This window comes from Pelophylax lessonae (genome assembly GCF_965119305.1).
Source record: "Pelophylax lessonae genome assembly, chromosome: 3".
Classification (NCBI taxonomy): Eukaryota; Metazoa; Chordata; class Amphibia; order Anura; family Ranidae; genus Pelophylax; species Pelophylax lessonae.
In genome coordinates, this window is record NC_138770.1 from 642376501 (window position 1) to 642401778 (window position 25278).

General features: G+C 43.1%; 1 protein-coding gene across 1 annotated transcript in view; it reads left to right on the top strand.

Annotated features, from left to right (window-relative positions):
• Positions 1–25278, top strand: part of RHOQ (ras homolog family member Q) — an 88368-nt gene that overhangs the window by 34379 nt on the left and 28711 nt on the right. Inside the window, exon 2 of the mRNA XM_082248878.1 lies at positions 966–1024. Coding sequence (XP_082105004.1) covers positions 966–1024 — 59 coding nt within the window. The remainder of the gene's footprint in view (positions 1–965; positions 1025–25278) is intronic.

The following is a 25278-nucleotide window of genomic DNA, read 5'->3' on the forward strand; positions in this document are numbered from 1 at the left end:
TGACATGCAGCACTGATGGGCACTGATAAGGTGGAACTGATGAGGAGGCACTAATATGCAACACTGATGGGCACTGACATGCAGCACTGATGGGCACTGATAGGCGACATTGATATGCAGCACTGATGGGTGGCACTGATAAGCAGCACTGATAGGCAGCACTGAAAGGCATTACTAATGGGCACAGATGGGCATCCCTGATGGGCATGGATTTGCATCTTTGGTGGGAATTTTGGGCATCGCCGATAGGTCTGCACTGATAATCAATATGCTAAATATCAGCGCAGACCCCCCCCCCCCCTTCAGGAGAGCCGCTTATCGGAATAGAATACGAATAGAGGAAAAGCCGATAGCCGGCACTTTTTTTCATAGTTTCTGTTATAAAATTTTGCAAACAAATAAGCTTTCTTCATAAATTTAGGCCAAAATATATTCTGCTACATTTCTTTGGTAAAAATAACACAAATCAGTGTATATTAGTTAGTCTGTAGGAAAGTTATTACCGGGAAAAAAAGTTTTGCCTTTAGTTACACTTTTAAGGTACACAGGGATCAAAAGTGAGCACTAAGCCTTAAAATGTATAAAGGGCACCCAATCACTGACAACCTCCTTTGTTTCCTGAAATCTGGTGTCCTGGGAACCTCAGTTGCTAAGAAAGTGCTGGTGCTTGGTCACTGGTCCAGTGCTGTCACATGGGGGAGGGTAGAGTTTTCAGCCCTGTGTAAGCTCCTGACCTCCTATTGTATTCTAGCCATGTAGCATAAAAAGGTAAAAATTATTTTGCGTTTCTGAAAATTTTGTGCCACTGCCCCGCCCCCTGCCTTTGCTTTGCTAGTGCAGATCGATACACTGTTAAGTCTCCTAAATAATTCCCCACTGTGCACCTATTAGCCTACAAAGAAATTCAATAACCTGGCACCGAATTTCCCTTTGTTGAGCCTAACGCAGTGTTTTTGTTCTTGCAGTGAGTGTTACTGTTGGCGGCAGACAGTACCTTCTTGGACTTTATGATACCGCAGGACAAGTGAGTATAACAGATGGTGAATGTCCTTTGTATGTATATATTCATTCTGTGGAGTAGCTCCCTGAGCACCATGGCTGATATGCTTGAAAGCCTTTATCCAAAGAATTTCCTTGGTGATTGTATTCAGAGGTAGGTCACCAGGTCTTTACCTCTCCCTCCAATTGCTTGGCTTGGGACTGGCATTCAAAATGTGATAACACATGTGCATAGTCTGTTTGCACACATATAGTTGGGCCAGTTTAGACAGGAGCTAATTACCCTACCAGCATGTCTTTTGGGTGTGAGAGGAAACCCAGGTAAGTAGAGGGAGAACATGCAAATTTCATGCAGATACTGTCCTGAAGCAGAAATGTATACAGCTCTATGTTGGTCTCCATTACACTGTACGTACAATGGGTGCCAGTCCAGCTCGTCACTGAGGCGTCAAAAGATCATAGATAGGTGACCGCACTCAAAATTACTTCTTCTAGTAATAAATTCATAGAACAAAGAAAACAGCACAGCAGGGGAGAAGTAAAATACAACGTGTTTTGGCTTGAAATGTGAGCGATACCCCATTGTGGCAATCTCTCCGAATGCACCTTTGTGGTTGAATCCCACCCTCCCTCAGTTCTATAAACTGCCGAATCCAGTTATATGGACTAAATATAATGTTAAATTGGTTTCACAGATTGTCAATGGCCAGGAACTGTCTCCTCTGTCCTAACTAGCCCCAATCTACCTAATTTATATCTTTATCGGTACTGTCAGCTTTCCCATGCCTTCCATGCCCAGTTCTCACGAACAGGTCCACTAATCAAGCAGTCACTACTGGAGATGACACTGCGGTCTGACTGCTCGGAGAAACCCACCTCCAGATTATATTACCATTTCGTCTCAGTCTCTCTCCCAGCATTGGAGGGGCTTAGGGCTCATTAGCAGCAAGACATACCCGATCTGGGCGATGATGACTGGGAGGATGTGTGGGACTTCCCCTTCCGATCCCTGGTCTCCTTGAGGGACCATTTAATTAAATTTAAAATGGTGCACCGGGCATATTTCACGCCATATAGACTTCACAAAATGAACTCCACACTCCCTCCTGAGTGCTGGCGGTGTGGCGGGACCCCAGGAGACTTCTCACACATTTTTTGGACCTGTCCACTTGTTGCTGGATTTTGGGAGGAGGTAGTAAACATTTTGAACTCCTTTGTCTCCTCTCCCTTGCAGACTTCGATGTCTGTATGCCTCTTGGGACTGGTGGAACCTATTCTGCCCACACGGGCGGAGCGTTTGTTGGCAAACATTACACTAATTTTTTGCTAGGAAAGCTATTGCTCTCCATTGGAAAAAATCTACTCCCCCACCGCTTTTATTCTGGAAACAACTGATTAATAACAGCCTGCCGTTGTATAAAGACACTTCTGCCAACAGGGGATGCCCCCAAAAATACGATAGGGTTTGGGCTAGGTGGTTGGCGGAGCCTTCCACAGCCTCAAGCACTTCCACGAGCCCCTAGGAACTTTATTTACACCTCTTAGCTGGTGCTACTCGAGTGGTGCTGCTCTCACTAGGTGGGCTATATGCCACTTTTTCAGTTACTACATTGTAGTTGTCCGGGGCACGTAATGCGGTGCCAGTTGTAGTGAGACGTATTGCGTAAGTTGTAAACTGCTATTCACCTTTTCCTTATCAGTCACATCCTATGGGTAACCATATCCAGAATGTAACTCTGCGAACTTACATTGTTGTATGTTATGCTCAGCATGTGCTGTGTTGTTGCTTGTTTTGTTTTGTTCGATATGATAAACAATAAACAGATCTTTTAAAAAAAATTTAAAAACCCAACGTGTTTCACGCTAAGGAATGCTTACTCATATGATGAAACGCGTTGTCAGTATCATCTCTCCAGCCATTCTGTTTTGTTCCATGGATTTAATACAATAAAGGAGTAATTTTTACTGGAGTGCGGTCACCCGGGTAGTGTCCTGGTTGTGATTTGAACCATGGACCCCAGTGCTGCAGGTGCTAACTACTAAGAGCCCTTTTTCTTCTGTTTTTTTACTTACAAAAAGCAAAAAAATGCATGATCAATAAATCTTTTGGAACTTCTCAAACCAGTCAGTTGCGTTTTTAAAAGTCCTGCATGCTGCATTTTTGGTGCATGTTTGGCGCGGTAAATAAAAAAGCACCAAAAATGCACTTCCCTATTGAAATTAATAGAAAAAGCCTCAAAAACTTGGCAAGAATGCAATAAAAACACACCCAGTGCTGTATTTTTTTGAGTTACATGTCCTTTTTTCACAGGTATGTGATGTCAGGCAACCAAAAAATGCACTAGAAATGCGGCAAAAACACATATGCGTTTTTACTGCATTTTTTTTACGGAGCAGCCTAATTTATGAAGGTGTCTGGCAAAGAACTGCCTGTTTTCCCAGCGGAATTTAAGGCTGCTTTGGAAAATGGCAGTTAACAAATAAGGAGTTAAAATGGAATGCTGGAGGGCAACTCAGACTGCTCTTATTGCAGCATTTCAGACAAGGATAGACCAGGTAGAGTGATCTGCAGTGAATATTTGAGCCTTGTGTATAAAAAAAAATGTATTGAAGCCTACATGCTGCCCATAATAACAGATTTCAGCTGCAATTCATGTAACTGTAAGGGGAAATGATCTGGAATGATAATATTCAATGTATGATTCTGTTTTTATTGCCTAGAGTGTCATTTTTTTTTTTTTTTTTTGTCCACTGGGTTGCACCACTGATGACACATTATTGTTGAGTAAATGACGGCCCTGAATAAGTCATTCCTGTGGCGAAGCGACCTTCAGTCGTTCATGAAGTCAAAGTTAAAAAAGCTACAAATGATAAGAAAAGAGCTTTTAAAAATCTAAAAATTAAGGAACACTATCATAATTTAAATGTTACAGTGAATATAACAGAATATGTAAAAAGGAAATTAAGGCCGCAAAAATTCAAAACAAACAACAGATTGCAAAAGGGAGTAAGACAAATCCAAAGAAATTCTTCAAATATATTAACCACTTTACCACCGGAGGATTTTGCTGTCTTATGTCCAGGCCACTTTTTGCGATTCGGCGCTGTGCGACTTTAACTGACAATTGCGTGGTTGTGCGATGCCGTACCCAAACAAAATTTACGTCCTTTTTATCCCACAAACAGAGCTTTCTTTTGGTAGTATTTGATCACCTGTGCGATTTTTACTTTTTGCGCTATAAAAAAAAAAGAGCTTTTATTTTGAAAAAATAACAATATTTTTAACATTTTTTTTATATGAAATTCCCCCCCAAAAAAATGTAAAAATCAAAATTTTTTTTAAATTTTTGGCCAATTTGTTTTCTGCTACCTATGTTTGGTAAAAAAAAAATCACAATAAGCGTATTTTGATTGGTTTGCGCAAAAGTTATTGCGTTTACTAACTAAGGGGAAGATTTTTGGTGTCGGCGATCTGCGATTTTTTTTTTTTTTTTTTGCGGGACTGCGACATTGCGGCGGACAGATCGGACCCTTGACTGACATTTTTGACACTTTTGGGGGTACCAGTGACATTTCTACAGTAGTCAGTGCTATAAATATGCACTGTTACTGTAAAAATGACACTGGCAGGGAAGGGGTTAATTTTATTGGAGAGGGAGGGGTTAATGTATGCCTGGTGCTTACTAATGTGTGTGGGGGGAAGTGACTGAGTGACACAGGGACAGATCGCATGTTCAGCTATGCTGAACCCTGCAATCTGTCACTGTTTGTCACTTAGGAGATCCGCCCGCTCTGTTTACACAAGCGGGCGGATCTCCAAACTCGATTCCCCGACGATCGGGGAAGAGCAGAGGCGATCACTGCCGCTCCTCCCCTGGCCCGACTCCCGCTGTGACTGAAAACAGCGGGAGCGCGCCTCCGGCGGTGCGCGAGCGCCACCTACAAGGGGAGGAGTCCAGCGACGTAGGTCTACGTCGCTGGACGGAATCGAGCCACTTTGCCGCAGTACGGTCCCAGTGGTTAAGTGGTTAATAGTAAAAAGGTCAGGTCTGAGCATGTAGGCCCTTTACAAAATAATCTAGAGTGTGTGACTGGGGACAAAGAGAAGGCAAATGTATTAAATACAGTGCTCAGCATAAACGAGTACACACCTTTTGAAAAGTAAGATTTTAATCAATATCTTAATGAACACAAGAACAATTTCCAAAATTTTGACAAAACTGAGTTTTATAGAATAATTGTTTAGCGCATTACATGAAAATGTTTCAAAAAGTCCTTTAAATGAGATGAATGTTTTGAACTAGGTGCTCCTCAATACACATGCAAGAATTTACTGTCCGGCCAGTGCTTCCCTTCAAGGAGGTAGCAGCTAAGAGTCAGAACAGGGTCCACCAATACTAGACTTCAATCAGGGATCTGCTTCTTTGAAGGAAAAAATCACTTTACGGTAGATCCATCGGAAACCAACTTTCGCTTCTGTCAGTCCAGCGCTATCACACACGCAACCACCAGAGGTTGGGGGCAGAGCGATGACCAGACTGTATTGCTTAACTGCAGCAGCAAATAGTCAAGTCAGCAACCTGGCTGTGCTATCTGGATGGGAGGTGTAAAGGACTGGATGGGTGGTGTAAAGGACTGGATGGGTGGTGTAAAGGTCTGGATGGGAGGTTTAAAGGACTGGATGGGAGGTTTAAAGGACTGGATGGGTGGTGTAAAGGACTGGATGGGAGGTGTAAAGGACTGGATGGGTGGTGTAAAGGACTGGATGGGTGGTGTAAAGGACTGGATGGGTGGTGTAAAGGTCTGGATGGGTGGTGTAAAGGTCTGGATGGGTGGTGTAAAGGACTGGATGGGTGGTGTAAAGGTCTGAAAGGGTGGTGTAAAGGACTGGATGGATAGAATTACAAATTTTTGGCAGGTAAATCGGCTTCAGCTTTAAACTCCATCACCTTATTCTGCATTTCACTTTGAAACTGAACAGAAAAAAAAAAACCCTCATTTGGATAAATAATGTAGAATAGCTGCAGTTTGTGTACGCACAGATGAGGGGTATTACCTAGTTATAGCACATAGAATGTCATCTGCCATCTCATTGTAGAAGGGAGCGAAGAGAAGATTGTATTACTCTGCACAGAGAGAAAGAATCCTTACAAACGCATGCAAGAATCTCATTTTCTTTGATCATTATTCTCTCCGCTGAACATTTATGGCAACACAGAGCATATTATGCAGGGTAGCTACACAGCTTGTTACTATGCTTGGATGGTTTACATATTGAAATGTGCCATGTTTTTATATCCACGATGTTCATGGAGTATTCAGAGCACTATCAGATTAGCGGTAAGTGGGTTTGTCTTGGCCATTCCTCAAAATGTATCAGCTGCCTCTTCAATCCAAGTGAAACTTATATAACATTGCGGCCTAATTTATCAAAGTGTCTAAGAGGAACTGTTTGTTTCCTTGTAGCATCTAGTGGGATTTAAAGCAGAACTAAACCACTGCCTCCTGTCCACTAATGCAATGCCCACAAGCTCCCTGGGCAGTGCCATTCTCTTCACCTCAGCTTCTTTGGGGTTCAGGGTCCTCAGCAATCTTGGCTGGGATGATGGAACTCCTGAACACGTCCACCAGGGGTTCATTCATCCCGACATCAAGGCGTGCCAAGATGTACACTGAGCTGTGCATTCTTCCAGGCCATCTTGATTGGCGAGGCCGGGTTGACGCAACTCCAACACATGGGCATGGCAGTTTATTCAGCCCCACTTCGAGGCATGCCAAGAATGTATGCTGAGCTGCACATTCTTCCGGGTTCATGGTGTACAGCATCCTAATTGGCCAGACCAAATTATGCAAATCCAACACATGTACAGTGCCTTGAAAAAGTATTCATACCCCTTGAAATTTTCCACATTTTGCCATGTTACAACCAAAAACATAAATGTATTTTATTGGGATTTTATGTAATAGACCAAAACAAAGTGACACATAATTGTGAAGTGGAAGATAAATGATAAATGATTTTCAATTTTTTTTACAAATATCTGAAAAGTGTTGCGTACATTTGTATTCACCCCCCTTTACTCTGATACCCCTAACTAAAATCTAGTGGAACCAATTGCCTTCAGAAGACACCTAATTAGTAATTAGATGTAAGGGGGGGGGGGGGTGAGGGAATGGCGCTGCCTAATGGCACAAAAGGATATATTATATGTGATGTCAAGTATCTATATATAAATATGGAAATAAATATATATATAAAGTGACTAAGTGCTAATAAATATGTCAATAATCCAAAAGAAACCAAAGTATATAAAGTAATAATGGTATGCAATGTATAAGCTGTATATATAGATAAATTATTGAAATATCAATAGAGCAAAGTGACAAATGCATGGGTGTCCGAGGTGACAAGTGCACATATATATATAAACAAGACAAAATATAAATGAATGAAATATAAACGTAACCAAATATAAAATGGATAAATAGATATCCTGGATAAAAAGGTGACTGCGGTGCAGATAATAGAATAAGATGATAGATAATAATATAAAGTGACTTGGTGCAAAATAAGATGGTGGATGATAATAATAAAGTGATTTGGTGATAAATTATATTTGAAATAGATATAAATGGTGATTGAGTGACTAAAAAGTCCGATAATTAATGGAAATCTTCGTGTAAATATTACACACTGAGTGACCCCGTGGTGGGTGGTGAGGTGCTACGTGACCCCTTTAGTAGGTAGCCCACTCACCAGAAATACCCACCCCACACAGGGGTATAGAGCGGGTATGTAAATGGATGGTACTCCTGTAGGTGGGTCCTTATTCCCCCTGTGGGTCCTGGGATGGACGTACTTGAGGGTCCCTGGGAGGTCCCAGGCTAAGGAAGGATTCCTAGAGGAAGATAGCTGGGGTCTGGTGGGGTCCTGCCAGCATGGGATGATAGTTCCAAAATTCCACGGTAGGTCAGCTCGTTTCAGTGGGACGGGTCATATGCATCAAAGCAGTATGAAATGAGGGAACGCTGCTGAAGACGTATGCTTACGAAACGCGTACAGCATGTCGCATCACTTCCGATTCCGGCATTTTGGCATGGATCGCATTGCGTTCCAGACACACGATTTACCGCTTGTTTGTTGCTTCACGAATGTGAGTACCTTTTACCTTGATCTAAAATAAAAACCCTATCCGACAGTATTACACTATGTGCCTTTCCCTCATTTCATACCGCATGAAACATGGTGGTGGCAGCACATGGTCTAGGAACCCTTCCTTAGCCCGGGACCTCCCAGGGACCCTCAAGTACGTCCTAGGACCCACAGGGGGAATAAGGACCCACCTACAGGAGTACTATCCATTTACATACCCGCTCTATACCCCTGTGTGGGGTGGGTATTTCTGGTGAGTGGGCTACCTACTAAAGGGGTCACGTAGCACCTCAGTGTGTAATATTTACACAAAGATTTCCATTAATTATTGGACTTTTTAGTCACTCAATCACCATTTATATCTATTTCAAATATAATTTATCACCAAATCACTTTATTATTATCATCCACCATCTTATTTTGCACCAAGTCACTTTATATTATTATCTATCATCTTATTCTATTATCTGCACCGCAGTCACCTTTTTATCCAGGATATCTATTTATCCATTTTATATTTGGTTACGTTTATATTTCATGCATTTATATTTTGTCTTGTGTGTGTATATATATATATATATATATATATGTGCACTTGTCACCTCGGACACCCATGCATTTGTCACTTTGATCCATTGATATTTCAACAATTTATTTATATATACAGCTTATACATTGCATACCATTATTACTTTATATACTTTGGTTTCTTTTGGATTATAGACATATTTATTAGCACTTAGTCACTTTATATATATATATATATATATATATATATATATATATATAAAAATATATTTATTTCCATATTTATATATAGATACTTGACATCACATATAATATATCCTTTTGTGCCATTAGGCAGCGCCATTCCCTCACCCCCCCCCCCCCCTTACATCTTTTTATAGTCTTCTGACTATAGTCCAGGGAGGCAGCAGCCTACTATCTATTTATATTGGATTTTTATCCACAAGCGTGGAGTTTTACCACATATACCTAATTAGTAAATAGAGTCCACCTGTGTGTAATTTAGTCCCGGTTCACACTAGGGCGACCTGTGAGGCGACCTGGTCGCCTCACAGGTCGCCGCAGGTCGCCTCCCATAGGGAAGCTGCGGACCCATTCTAATAGGAGCGACACAAGTCGCTCCGACCTAGAAAAAGGGTCCGGAGCTTCTTTGGGGCGACCAGGAGGCGACCGCCATAGACTTCAATGTTATGAAGTCCGTGGCGGCCGCTCCGAGGTCGCGGCGCGTTGCTCGCACCGCGATCTCGGAGGTCGCCCCTGCAAGTAGCATCGCTCATATGTGAACCGGCGCTTAATCTCAGTATAAATACAGCTGTTCTGTAAAGCCCTCAGAGGTTTGTTAGAGAACCTTAGTGAACATACTGCATCATGAAGGCCAAGGTACATACCCGACAGGTCAGGGATAAAGTTGTGTAGAAATTTAAAGCATGGTTGGCTTATAAAAGTAATATCCCAAGCTTTGAACACCTCATGGAGCACTCAGAAAAAGTATGGCACAACTGCAAACCTACCAAGACATGGCCGTCCACCTAAACTGACAGGCTGGGCAAAGAGAGCATTATTTAGAGAAGCAGCCAAATGGCCCATGGTAACTCTGGAGGAGCTGTAGAGATCCACAGCTCATGTGGAGAAATCTGTCTACAGGACAACTATTCGTTGTGCACTCCACAAATCTGGTCTTTATGGAAGAGTGGCAAGAAGAAAGCCAATGTTGAAATAAAGCCATAAGAAGTCCCGTTTGCAGTTTGCAAGCAGCAATGTGGGGGACACAGCAAACATGTGGAAGAAGATGCTCTGGTCAGATGAGACCAAAATTTAACTTTTTGGCCTAAAAGCAAAAGAGTATGTGTGATGGAAAACTAACACCGCTCATCACCCTGAACACACCATCCCCACTCACTGTGAAACATGGTGGTGGCAGCATCTTGTTGTGGGAATGCTTTTCTTCAGCAAGGACAAGGAAGCTGGTCAGAGTTTATGGGAAGATGGATGGAGCCAAATACAGGGCAATCCTAGAGGAAAACCTGTTAGAGTCTGCAAAAGACTTGAGACTGGGGCGGAGGTTTACCTTCCAGCAGGACAACGACCCTAAAAATACAGCCAGAGCTACAATGAAATGGTATAGAACCAAGCATATTCATAGAGGGGCCGAGTCAAAAACCAGACCTAAATACAATTGAGAATCTGTGGCAAGACTTGAAAATTGCTGTTCACAGACGCTCTTCATCCAATCTGACAGAGCTTGAGCTATTTTGCAAAGAATGGGCAAAAATGTCACTCTCTAGATGTGCAAACCTGGTTGAGACATCCCCAAAAATAATTGCAGTTGTAATTTCAGCAAAAGGTGGTTTTACAAAGAATTGACTCAGGGGGGCTGAATACAAATATACGTCACACTTTTCAGATATTTATTTGTAAAAAATTTTGAAAACCATTTATCATTTTCTGTCCATTTCACAATTATGTGCCACGTTGTGTTGGTCTATCACGTAAAATCCCCAAAAAATAAAGTTATGTTTTTGGTTGTAACATGACAAAATTAGGAAAATTTCAAGGGGTATGAATACTTTTTCAAGGCTCTGTACATGGGAGTGTATTAATGCGGGCAATAAGGTGTCCGTTCACTGTACACTGAGCTGTGTGTTCTTCTGCGTTTGGGGTTTTCAGCCATCTTGATTGGCCATGCCAGAATGACAGAACTCCTGCGCATGTGCACCAGGGTTCATTCATCCTGGCATCAAAGGGTTGCCAAGAATAAACACTGAGCTGTGCATTCTTCCAGACCTCCTTGATTGGCCAGGATGATGCAACTCCAGCACATGGGCATGGGAGTTTATTCATCCCCACATCGAGGCATGCCAAGAATGCCGAGCTGCACGCTTTTCTGGGTTCATGGTGTACAGCTATTGGCAAGGATGACGCAACTTCAGCACATGGGCATGGGAGTTCTTTCATCCTGGCAAGAAGATGTGCCAAGAATGTAAAAAAAAGAAAACTGAGCACTGATCTGCATTCTTATCCCCTAAGCATTAATTACCCCTCCTGCAAATACAGATCTGCTCCCATTCTGAAATCCCACTTCCCAGCAAAATATTTGCACCCCCTCCTAGCACAAATCCTCTACCCCTCAAATTTCCCCTCTGATCACCCCCCATCTCCAAATCCCCCATCCCAGCACAAATATTTGCACCCCCATCCCCCCTCCTACCTCAAATCCTCTCTCCATCCAATTCCCCCTACAGAAAAGGCACCCCTCCTAGCACCAATTCCTCTACCCCTCAAATTTCCCCCAAATCCCCCCCCCACTCCAAATCCCCCCTTCCAGCACAAATCCCCCCCCCCAACACCCCCTCCTAGCACAAATCCTCTACCCCTCAAATTTCCCCCAAATCCCCTCCCCCACTCCAAATCCCCCCTTACAGCACAAATCCCCCCCAACACTCCCTTCTAGCGCAAATCTCTTCCCCCCCCACTCCAAATCCCCCCTCCGAGCACAAATTCCCCCCAATATCCCCTACTAGCACAAATCCTCCCCACCCCAAATTTACCCTCTTAGCACAAATACTCCAAAATCTTCCCTGCTAGCAAAAATCCCCTCCCCCCCAAAAAAAAAAAAATCACCTAGCACATATATCCTCCCCCCTCTACCCTATCAACTCTTCTAGCACAACCCCCCCAAATACCTTCTCCTAACAACAATCGTATTCCACCCCATCCCCCCTACCAACACAAATCCCTGAAGTCACCACTCTTAGCTACCCCCCCGCCCCCCAAAATTGACCCTACTAGAAAAATTCTTATACCCTGCCGCCACCCCTCAAATTTCCCCTCCTAACACAAATACTTTCCCCCAAATCTCCTTGTGGCGCCCCCACCTTACCACAGTGCCCAGGGCAGCTTCCCCTCCTGCCCACCCCTTGTCGGGGCCCAGGCTAAACATACCCATACTGCATCTAAATAGGACATTGCTTTATACAGATTGCAAACCAGGGCCCACAGTAGTGATATTATTAAAACACAGATTAACAAATCTCCAGAGGAAGGTACGTTATACCCCTTAAATATTCCATCACAGGCAGCCGGCAGTGAGAGAAACGCATAGGCTGACATTGCAGACCTTCTGAACATGCTAGTTGCCTGGCTGTCATTGTGGATGTTGGTGAGAATTGGAGATTGTGGGCTAACCTGAAGACCTGTGTGAGAAGCCACTGATCCTAGCTGCTGGCCAGATAAAATCTTGCAGCGGGCCATAGTTTGAAGACCCCTAGAGGGATACAGATACTCCCTGCAGTATTTTATGGGAATGTGAATAACTGGTTTTGTCATAGATGAGAACTGCATGTCCATTAAATTATGACATGGATTAGAATAAAGAATGAATTTGCCAGCATGCAGCTTTGGATTGGCTGTGACCGGTCATTTTCCATACAGCACAACAGCTATTACTATGACATTTTAGTGGAGGATGTTACAGTTGACATTTCTCGGGGAAGAGATGTGTCACGGTAACTATACATTGCACTTCAGATTACTCAAAGGGCAGCTGTGCCTTCAACCTAAACTTGTAACAAATCTTTACAATCCAGACAATGCATAAGAAGAAAGCAATGGAAATTGATATGTTGAATCTATCACCAGAGATACAGGCAGCTTCACTATATTATCAAAAGTATTGGGACGCCTGCCGTTACACGCACATGAACTTTAATGGTATCCCAGTCTTAGTCCGTAGGGTTCAATATTGAGTTGGCCCACCCTTTGCAGCTATAACAGCTTCAACTCTTCTGGGAAGGCCGTCCACAAGGTTTAGGAGTGTGTCTATGGGAATGTTTGACCATTCTTCCAGAAGTGCATTTGTGAGGTCAGGCTCTGATGTTGGGATGATCCGCTGTAATTCATCCCAAAGGTGTTCTATCGGGTTGAGGTCAGGACTCTGTGCAGGCCAGTCAAGTTCCTTCACCCCAAACTCGCTCATCCATTTCTTTATGGACCTTGCTTTGTGCACTGGTCCAAATCACTTGGTGGAGGGGGATTATGGTGTGGGGTTGTTTTTTCAGGGGTTGGGCTTGGTGCCTTAGCTCCAGTGAAGGGAACTCTTAAGGTTTTAGCACACCAAGACATTTTGGACAATTTCATGCACCCAAATTTGTGGGAACAGTGTGGGGATGGCCCCTTCCTGTTCCAACATGACTGCGCACCAGTGCACAGCAAGGTCCATAAAGACATTGATGAGAGAAGTTGGGGTGGAGGAACTTGACTGACCTCAACCTGATAGAACACCTTTGGGATGAATTACAGGGGAGACTGCAAGCCAGGCCTTCTCATCCAACATCAGTGCCTGACCTCACAAATGTACTTATGGAAGAATGGTCAAACATTCCCATAGACACACTCCTAAACCTTGTGGGCAGCCTTCCCATAAGAGTTGAAGCTGTTATAGCTGCAAAGGGTGGGCCAACTCGATATCGAACCCTACAGCCTAAGACTGGGATGCCATTAAAGTTCATTTGTGTGTAAAGGCAGGTGTCCCAATACTTTTGGTAATATAGTGTATATGCAAATCATCTTTTCCTGTAATAACCTCCAGTGCTTGAAAATATTTTAGGGCTTGTTCAGATGGGCAGTTGTGATGATTTGTACAGTTTTACTAACACATGTCAAAGTTGCAAAATTAGGCTTAGGCATTAAGATTTACTATACCCTTGGGTTCAAAGGGTTAAAATAATTACATTATTAAAATTAAATTAATTAGTGTCATCATCCATGCACAGAACTAGCAGGGACAATGTAAATGAAACCGTGTGTGCTTTAGTATCACTTAACTCCACTTGCTGACCACATCATTTAGTGATAAAGTATCTCACAAAAGTGAGTACACCCCTCACATTTATGTTAATATTTTATTATATCTTTTCATGTGACAACACTGAAGAAATGACACTTTGCTACAATGTAAAGTAGTGAGTGTACAGCTTGTATAACAGTGTAAATTTGCTGTCCCCTCAAAATAACTCAACACACAGCCATTAATGTATAAACCGCTGGCAACAAAAGTGAGTACACCCCTAAGTGAAAGGTCTCAGGTGTGAATGGGCAGCAGGTGTGTTAAATTTGATGTTATCGCTCTCACTCTCTCCTACTGGTCACTGGAAGTTCAACATGGCACCTCATGGCAAAGAACTCTCTGAAGATCTGAAAATAGGAATTGTTGATATACATAAAGATGGCCTAGGCTATAAGAAGATTGCCAAGACCCTGAAACTGAGCTGCCAAGACCATACAGCGGTTTAACAGGATAAGTTCCACTCAGAACTGGCCTCACCATGGTCGACCAAAGAAGTTGAGTGCACGTGCTCAGCGTCATATCCAGAGGTTGTCTTTGGGAAATAGACATATGAGTGTTGCCAGCATTGCTGCAGAGGTTGAAGGGGTGGGGGGTCAGCCTGTCAGTGCTCAGACCATACACTGCACACTGCATCAAATTGTTCTGCATGGCTGTCGTCCCAGAAGGAAGCCTCTTCTAAAGATGATGCACAAGAAAGACCGCAAACAGTTTGCTGAAGACAAGCTAACTAAGGACATGGAATACTGGAACCATGTCCTGTGGTCTGATGAGACCAAGATAAACTTATTTGGTTCAGATGGTGTCAAGCGTGTGTGGCGGCAACCAGGTGAGGAGTACAAAGTCAAGTGTGTCTTGCCTACAGTCAAGCATGGTGGTGGGAGTGTCATGGTCTGTGACTACATGAGTGCTGCTGACACTGGGGAGCTACAGTTTATTGAGGGAACCATAAATGCCAACATGTACTGTGACATACTGAAGCAGAGCATGATCCCCTCCCTTCAGAGATTGGGCCGCAGGGCAGTATTCCAACATAATGACCCAAAACACACCTCCAAGGCAACCACTGCCTTGCTAAAGAAGCTGAGGGTAAAGGTGATGGACTGGCCAAGCATGTCTCCAGACCTAAACCCTATTGGGCCTCTGTGGGGCATCTTCAAATGGAAGGTGGAGGAGCGCAAGGTCTCTAACATCCACCAGCTCTGTGATGTCGTCATGGAGGAGTGGAAGAGAACTCCAGTGGCAACCTGTGAAGTTCTGGTGAACTCCATGCCCAAGAGGGTTAAGGCAGTGCTGGAAAATAATGGTGGCCACACAAAAAAATTTACACTTTGGGCCCAATTTGGACATTATCACTTAGGGGTGTACTCACTTTTGTTGCCAGCTTTTTAGACATTAATGGCTGTGTGTTGAGTTATTTTGAGGGGACAGCAAATTTACACTGTTATACAAGCTGTACACTCACTACTTTACATTGTAACAAAGTGTCATTTCTTCAGTGTTGTCACATGAAAATATATAATAAAATATGAGGGATGTACTCACTTTTGTGAGATACTGTACCTACAGTGGATATAAAAAGTCTACACACCCCTGTTAAAATGTCAGGTTTCTGTGATGTAAAAAAGGAGACAAAGATAAATCATTTTAGAACTTTTTCCATCTTTAATGTGACTTATAAACTGTACAAAAAAAAAAATAAAAAAATAATATGGTTGCATAAGTTAACCAAAGAATTGAACCGAGGTTCAGAGGGTGGGACTTTAAATGAGGCTCTACCTAATAGGGGCAAGATGCCTCCATCCCTATTCATGTTGAATATGAGGGGAATATCATAACAAAACAATAGATAAATATAATACATCAGGCAGTGGGCTTGTACGGAGATAATAATAACGTAGAAGCATAGTAATATAGCAGTAATTATTGTACATCAGTACATTGGAGCCCACTGCCTACAAAAAGGTACAAAAATGGGGGGACGGTAAAAGAAGGGGGGAAAATGGGACTTTAAATGAAGTGTGAGGACATGCAGTTGGTAATAATTGTTTAGAGAACATTGATAAAAAATAAAACAGGTTTATTATTACATATAAACTTGTGTAACATTGCATCAATTGCATAGTACATGCATATAGTATTGGCAGATCATGGTACAGTACAGAGCATAATATCGAAAACACATGATGTAAAAGACTTGTACATAGGTTCCTTGGTAGCTATGGGTACATATTGTAGAATCCAAATCGTAGTAGAGTAGATGCATCGATAAAAAGCTCGACGCGTTTCGTGGACATAACCACTTTATCAAGAGCAGGTGCATCATAAAATATATATAAATATACAGCAGTAGAATCAGTATGCAAGACTGAGAGAACATCATGTAGCTTGGGTCAAGAGGGCAACATGTCCACACCGGGAGCTGAGGGAGTCCAACCAGCAGCCACATGGGGCACATCAAGAGGACATTCATAGAGAGGAAGTGTAGCCAAGATATTAACAAGGGGGCGGTTTCAAATTAGCAGTCACCAAAGTAATCTGTAGGGGTGAGTACAAAAATATGTATAAATATTCAAAAAATGGTGACATTTATAGTAGTGTGACTTAAAGAATGATAGGTAAAGAAGGTTTCTTACAAAAAGGTAGGATACCAAAACAGTGATGTAAGTGGCCTATGCCAGAGAGGTATGGTGATAAGTATGGGGAAAAAGTGAACATAGAGAAGATAGGTATGGAGTACCATAGGAACCAATAGGCATTGACATAGAAAGAGTACCACTGCCAAGAGACCCAATAATGAGAGTGAGACCAGAAAAGCTAGTGAACAAAAAGGGGGAGAGTGTCCAAATCAAGTACCCGAGTCAGTCATGGCTGAGCTCCCAGCGTCACGTCCACGCTTGCAGTGGGAAGGAAGTCGCTGCCTCCCGGACAAAGCATCATCCCGGAAGGCGGCGAACAATCCTCCCCATATAGGGGCGCGAGATGGTTGCATAAGTGTGCACACCCTTAAAATAATACTTTGTTGAAGTACCTTTTGATTTTATTACAGCACTCTGTCTTTTTTGGGTATGAGTCTCTCAGCATGGCACATCTTGACCTGGCAATATTTGCCCAATCTTCTTTGCAAAAACACTCCAAAATTGTCAGATTGCGAGGGCATCTCCTGTGCACAGCCCTCTTCAGATCACCCCACAGATTTTCAATCAGATTCAGGTCTGGGCTCTGGCTGGGCCATTCCAAACCATTATTCTACTTCTGGTGAAGCCATTCCTTTGTTGATTTGGATGTATGCTTTGGGTCTTTGTCATGTTCAATTTTCTAGTAGAAGCCTGAAGGTTTTGTGCCAATATTGGCTGATATTTGGAACTGTTCATAATTCCCTCTACCTTGACTAAGGCCCCTGATCCAGCTGAAGAAAAACAGCCCCAAAGCGTAATGCTGCCACCACCATGCTTCACTGTGGGTATGGTTTTTTTTTTGGTGATGTGCAGTGTTGTTTTTGCGCCAAACATATCTTTTGGAATTATGGACAAAAAGTTCAACCTTGGTTTCATCAGACCAGAACACGTTTTCCCACATGCTTTTGGGAGATTTCAGATGTGTTTTTGCTAAATTTAGCCGGGCTTAGAGGTTTTCTTGGTAAGAAAAGGCTTCTGTCTTTCCACTCTACCCCATAGCCCAGACATATGAAGAATACGGGAGATTGTTGTCACATGAACCACACAGCCAGTACTTGCCAGATATTCCTGCTGCTCCTTTAATGTTGCTGTAGGCCTCTTGGCAGCCTTCCTGACCAGTTTTCTTCTCATCTTTTTATAAATTTTGGAGGGACGTCCAGTTCTTGGTGATGTCACTGTTGTGCCATATTTTCTCCACTTGATGACGACTGTCTTCACTGTGTTCCATGGTATATCTAATGCCTTGGAAATTCTTTTGTACCATTCTCCTGATTGATACCTTTTTAACAATGAGATCCCTTCTGATGCTTTGGAAGCTCTCTGCGGACCATGGCTTTTGCTGTAGGATGCGACTAAGAAAATGTCAGGAAAGACCTACTAGAACAGCTGAACTTTACTTAGGATTAATCAGAGGCACTTTAAATGATGGCAGGTGTACAGTGTACTGACTCCTATTTAACATAAGTTTGAACGTGATTGCTTAATTCTGAAAACAGCTACATCCTCAGCTATAAGAGGATGTGCAAGATTATGCAACCACATTATTTTAGTTTTTTATTTTTACCCCCCCCCCCCCCCCTAAAAGATTACAGATTGTTTTTCAATTGAAACCTGACATTTTAATAGGGGTGTGAAGATTTTTCATGTCCACTGTACCTAGTACGGGATTCTGATCTTCTGTGTAGGGGATGCTCCGCTTTTGCTGATAGGCAGAAGCCTATCAGCGGGTGCATGCCATTGGATGTCCACCGGCACCCGTTGATCGTTGAGGAGAGACACACTAGACAGAGCTCTGCATATGTAAACCATGCAAAGCTCCGTCCTGTCAGCAGGAATGTGGTAGATTTTGGTTTTAGTAAAAACACCACACTGTGTACACAAACACTGGTTAGGCACACATTTAACCCTTTGATCAGCCTAGATGTTCTTCCCAGCCAGTGTCATTAGTACAGTGACAGTGTATATTTTTAACACTGATCACTGTATTAGTGTCACTGGTTCCCTCAAAGTGTCAGTTAGTGTCAGATTGTCCACCACAATACCGCAGTCCCATTATAAATTGCTGATCGCCGCCATTAGTAGTATAAAAAAATAAATAAATTCCAGTATATATCCAATAGTTTTTAGACACTATAACTCTTGCGCAAACCAATCAATATACGCTTATTGGGATTTTTTTTTACTAAAAATGTATAGCCGAATACATATTGGCTTAAATTTATGAAGAAATTAGATTTTATTTTTTTTTTATTGGATACATTTTATAGGAGAAGGTAGAAAATATATATATTTTTTCAAACTGGTCGTTTTTTTTTTTTTTTTTTTTGAAAGCAAAAAATGTAAAAAAAAACAGTGGTGATCAAATACCACCAAAATAAAGCTCTGTTTGTGGGGAAAAAAAACCTTAAATGTTATTAATGTACAGCGCTGCACAGCTGCGCAATTGTCAGTTAAAGTAACGCAGTGCCGTATTAAATGGCCTGGTCATAAAGTGGGGTAAATTTTCCGGAGAGCAAGTAGATATCAGTGATCGTTAACTTGTGATCTGCCGGACTTTTTCTACTCATCAGCTATCCTTATTGTTAGTGTATTTTATATGCGGCCCAATACAATTCCTCTTATTCGAATGTGGTCCAAGAAGGTCAAAAGGTTGGACACCCCTTCGTAGTGAATATGTTTTGTAGAGAGCTAGGGGCAACTATGGGGGATGGGGGTCTCTGGAGGGGGTTTTTCAGGGGCAATTTGGGAGAGTCGCTGCGGGGGCTACAGGACACTGTTGGGGGCACTGGGGGGGGCACTGTGCAGGGAGCTGGGGGTAACTGTTGTGGATGGGGTCTTTGGAGGGGACAGGGGTCTCTCCAGGAAGCTGGGGCTTTCCAGGTGCAATGTAGGAGACTGAAGGACACAGTAGGGGCTGAGGGACACTGTATGGGGCACGATGTGTGACTGGAGGGTTTGCAGTAAGCTAGGGGGTATTTTGGGAAACCGTGGGGGTTGTGGGGCAGTTCATTTTATAGTGAGATTCTACTTCAGATTATCAATTTCTGGATCCCAGGTGCTAGTACAGAAAACTTTGAAGTAGACCACCCTAAAGAAACGTAACTGTCACAGACTGCTGGAACTGTTATCCTAGCTGGCTAACTATGGCCTGCAACTGGAAAGCCGCAGGTTGCCTAAGCTTGCAGCAGAAGGACTATAAGCCCTTCTAGGTTTCATACATGTGTTCAGGGCTTACACCTAAGCAACCGTTACCACTGCCCTTTCATGGTTAAACATTGGATTCCCGCCCAGAACTTATTTTTGGCTCTGCTGGATGGTGTCACAAGCAGTAAAGCCAGACTAGAATTTCTTTTTAAACCACAGATGTAGCAGATGGTCTCTGATTTAAAGATCACAAAGAAAGAGGTGCCAGCTCGTACTCTAACCTGGGTGTGATGCCATCCACTCTACTAATGTCGCTAAACTGCTTAGAGTGCGAAATGGGAAAACGTTACTGAGAAGTCACAGGGATTTTAGTAAGATTTGACTGCAACACACAGAGCGGTAGGAAATGAAAACATTAATTTTGTAGATGTCTGGAAATTGAATTCCTCCATAATCCTTGCAAGCCAATACATTTGTGAGAGGGATCTACCTTAAAGTGATATTAAACCCCCAGTTTTTGTTAGCAATTTCAACAGCTGATCACGTGCTGAGTATGAAGCTTCTTTATCTTTTAAGCCTTGCTTATGTTCCTGTTTAAATCTGAGTTCCAGGAATTCAGCTCTTATGTACTTTAGGTTCAAGTGAAGCTAGGTCCAAGGAGCTGCATGACATCCCCTGGACTTATCTCTCTCTTTTATATCTAACAGTTTTATTGCACTCCCTGAAGGCTATTTCCAGGACCCAATGCTGAGGTTTCAGGTCTAAGTATCTTTAACATTAGAGTCAGTGCAGCAGCTATGCCTTCCCCTCCTGCCCAATCTCAGAAGCCTTTGTATTATGTTACCTCATTCACAAAATGCAAAGCCCTCTCTGAATGGGCAGCAGAGGGGAGGGCATAGCTGTTTTTTGTATGTCTCTCTCTTCTCTCACAGCCCTGCGTATCAATGTATGTACCGGCAGAGCCATAAACCTGTCAGATATAAATAACAGAGATCGGTTCAGGAAATGTCCTACGCCTCCTTGGACTTAAAAGAGAACTTCACCCAAAACAGGAAGTTCTGCTTATTTGCATTCTCCCCCAATGCCCACCCCCTTTGACAATTGGTACCCGGTTTTGACAGTTACCCACTCTAACTACCGGTCAGATTGCGGTTCGCACATGCACACTCGGAAACTGCCTGTGAAGCTGCATGGCTTCACTGCCGGTTTCCCTCAGTTAAAGGGATTGTAAAGGCGGAAGGTGTTTTATTGCATTCTATGCATTAAGATAAAAAGCCTTCTGGGTGTAGCAGCCCCCCTCCGCTCCCCTAATACACACCTAAGGTCCATCCAGATCCAGCGATATAGCTGCCTAGGCCAACGGGCTAGATCCAGCGGATGCCCGGGACTCTCCCTTCTTATTGGCTGAGACAGAAGCCTGGCCCTATTGGCTCCTGCTGCTTTCAATCAAAGTTAGTGAGCCAATAAGAGGAGAAAGGGGGCGGGGCCAAGCTGTGGCGCCGTGTCTAAATGGACACAAGGAGCTGTGACTGGGGTGCCCCCATAGCAAGCAGCTTGCTGTGGGGGCACTCAAAAGGAGGTAGGGGTCAGGAGTGCCGAAGAGGGACCCGAGAAAAGGAGGATCTGGGCTGCTCTGTGCATAACCACTTTACAGAGCAGGTAAGCATAATATGTTTGTTATTTTTAACAAAAAATAAGCGAGACTTTAAAAAAACTTAAAGTCAATGGTACCTGAACCCGAAGTCGATTGAAGAATCGGCTTGGGTGAGGACAGTGCTGGATCCCTAGACAAGTAAGTGGCCTTATATTAAAAGTCAGCAGCTACAGTATTTGTAGCTGCTAGCTTTTAATTTTTGGGGGGAGACTTGAGCTCCTCTTTAACTCATATGGGTTTATTTACTAAAACTAGAGAGTGCAAAATCTGGTGCAGCCCTGCATAGTAACCAATCAGCTTCCAGTTTACTTTTTGTAAAAGCTTTATTGAACAAGTTGAAGTTAGAAGCTGATTGGCAACTATGCACAGCTGCACCAGATTTCACACTCTCCAGTTTTAGTAAATCAACCTCATACTGTGTCTGCACTTCTTACAAAGTGGCTGAATCAAAACAAAAAATATTAGCGTTGCACCGATACAATTTTTTTCTCGTGAGTACGAGTACCGATACTTTTGGTCAAGGACTTGCTGATAAAGAGTCGTTATCGAGTCTTTAAATTGTCCACTAGATGGTGCTTTTCCCTTGCTATACACACACAGGAGCGGTGGGGGAAATCGCATGCAATTCAGACAGGAATGGCACCGCATTTCTGTTCAAATCCCATGTGATTCTTTACAGTGCGATTCATTTTGTATTGATGCAAATCACACCACAAAGTATCAGTTTCAGGAGCATTTTCACAAGTGCTTGTGGAAATGCTCGGTATCGGCACCAATACCAGTATCAGTATTGGTGCAATCCTAGAAGTATTGTATTAAATATAAGGAGAAAATGACAACCCTGTCTATTGTATAAAAAGATATACTTCATTTAAAAGCACCTTCATTATTATAAACCTTTAAAATAAACCTGAAGATTCCTTTTAAACCTGGCCGTACGCTGTGGCAGGTCTCATTTGCATGGCAGTTGTTTCCGTTTTCCTGTGACTTTTCTGTATGATTGTGCAGAGGCTCATCAGTCTATAAATAGTTCCTCTTCCAACTTCATTTCCAGCCTGCTTGTCATTGTTTATTTACCGCTTGTTAAATCTCACGCTGGTTTCCTTTACATTAGTAAATCATAAAAATGGCCATTAAAGTGCATTCTATTCTGCTGCGTGCACGGCAACTTGTGATCAGCGAGGCTCGATAATTGCCAGGACATGCAGTGCTAATTCTTGACCTTGCTGGTGAATGCTGTGTGGGCTGTCTATGAACGGAGGCTGTATACACTGTGCCGGGTCAGGGGAGCCATCACTGAACTCTACGTCCTGCAAGGGGCGCACACATCATCAACCTGCCTGCATGAAGGATCTCTTCTGTTTTTCCTATTTTTGTTATATTTTTTTTTTACTGCAGCTAGAAATACTTTGTGCCAAGCACTTTCCCTTAACATTAATCTCTCTTATGTTATTTCATATCAGTGTTGAGCTTACAGTAACCCCAAAAGTCCACCTTGTCAGTTGGAGGTTGATATGTGCGATGCGTTTCGTTACAAATCGAAATTTGGATGAAATGTTTGTTATTTGGGGATTGGATCTACCAGTATCTCTAAATCACAGTAGTAAATAAAACATTTCAATGAAGCCCAAACAGTGCCAGGACAAGGTCATCTAGAGCCCAGGGCAAACATGCCAAATTGGACCCCCCCCCCCAGATTTCTGAGCATTATGTATCGGAAAAAAAGCTCCTTCCTCAAAAAATTAAGCACTAATCAGCATGCCTCTGTGTTTCTTTGAATGGCGGCCATGTTTGTGTAATCCGATGGCCATTTTGCGGTGGTTTGCCATTGAAAATAGTAGGGATAGACCGATATGGTGTTTTCAGGATCGATACCGATATTTTGGTCACAACGTATTGGTATCGGCCAATATTTTGTACATTTTAAAGTTTTGAAAAATAAAGACAATTTTTGACACAAATCTGGTACTGAACATGTTAATTTTTGTTTAATGCTTAATGGCTGGCTTGCTGGCACCCTGTGTTGGGTGGCTGGCTGGAGCCCTGTGGTAGGTGGGTGGCTGGCACAGGGGCTGTTGGTGGCTGGCTGGTACAGTGCCTGTGGCTGGCTGGCTGGTACAGGGCCTGTGGGTGGCTGGCTGGCTTGCTGGTACAGTGCCTGTGACTGGCTGGCTGGTACAGGGCCTGTGGGTGTGGGTGGCTGGCTGGCTGGCACCGGGCTCCTGTGGGTGGGTGTATGGCTGTGATACACTCCCGCGAGACTAGTCCCGACTCCAGACGAGGCTTTCCAAGGCGAGGGAGGTGGCCTAAGAAGGCAGAATGACGTCACAAAAATATCGGCAATATCGGTAACCTCCAGGGCTGATACCGATATATCGGGGAAAGTGCATATCGGCCCTCAATATATCGGCCTTGGATGACACTTGCGCAGTCATGCAACACTGTACCCATATGGATTTTTTATCATTTTTTTCCCACACAAGTAGAGCTTTCTTTTGATGGTATTTATTTACTGCTAGTTTTTTTTTTTATTATTATTATAAAAAAATTAAAAAGACCAAAAATGTTTTTCTTAGTTTCTGTCAGCAAATTTTTTAAATAAGTACATTTTCTCCTACACTGATGAGGCTGCACTAATGGGCACTGAAATGCAGAACTGATGGGCACTGATATGCAGCACTGATAGGCGACACTTATTGGCATGGATAGGCACTGATGTGTGACACTGATGGGCAAGCACCGATGGGCACTGAAAGGCAACCCTGATTGGCATAACGTATGGGCAATGATGGGTGTCACTGATGGGCACAGACTGGTGTCACTGATGGGCACTGTTGGGGCTGCATTGTAATCAGGATACTGATGGTCAGTGCCCTGATTACCTTTACAAGTCTTCCCTGTGAGGAGATGCTGCTGATCAGCTCTCCGCACCTCACGCTTTGTCAGTGTGAGAGAGGAAAAGCCGATAAACTGCACTTTTCTTGTTTACATGTGATCGGCTGTGATTGGACACAGCCCATCACATAGGTAAAGAGACATGACCCGCCCGCGATCGCGGCTAAACTGGGCGCCGTCATATTACGTTCCAGAACTAGAGCTGCAATGCTCCGCCATCATTTGACAGCGGGCAGAAAGTGTTTAAAGGCACAGGGAGGCACTGGACACCCAGCAAATAGCACAATGGCCATTGGTTATTTGGTGAGGGGACACATTGGACACCTTCGCTGCTATTGTGCTATTTGCTGGTTGTCCAGTGCATCCCTGTGCCTTTAAGGAGGGTGGGCTCCCTCCAGGTATACCTGCCCTCTTACTATCCATTATATATATATATATATATATATATATATATACACAGTGACTGGCCCAAAAAAAAAAAAAAAAGTCGCCACCAAAAAATAAAGGTCACACACTCTAATATTTTGTTGGCTTTGATTACGGCACGCATTCGCTGTGGCATTGTTTCCATAAGCTTCTGCAATGTCACAAGATTTGTTTCCATCCAGTGTTGCATTCATTTTTCACCAAGATCTTGTATTGATGATGGGAGAGTCGGAGCGCCGAGCAAAGCCTTCTCCAGCACGTCCCAAAGATTCTCAATGGGTTTAAGTTATGGACTCTGTGGTGCCCAATCCATGTGTGACAATGATGTCTCGTACTCCCTGAATCACTCTTTTACAATTTGAGCCCGATTGGATCCTGGCATTGTCATCTTGGAATATTCCCGTGCCATCAGGGAAGAAAAAATCCATTGATGGAATAACCTGGTCACTCAGTATATTCA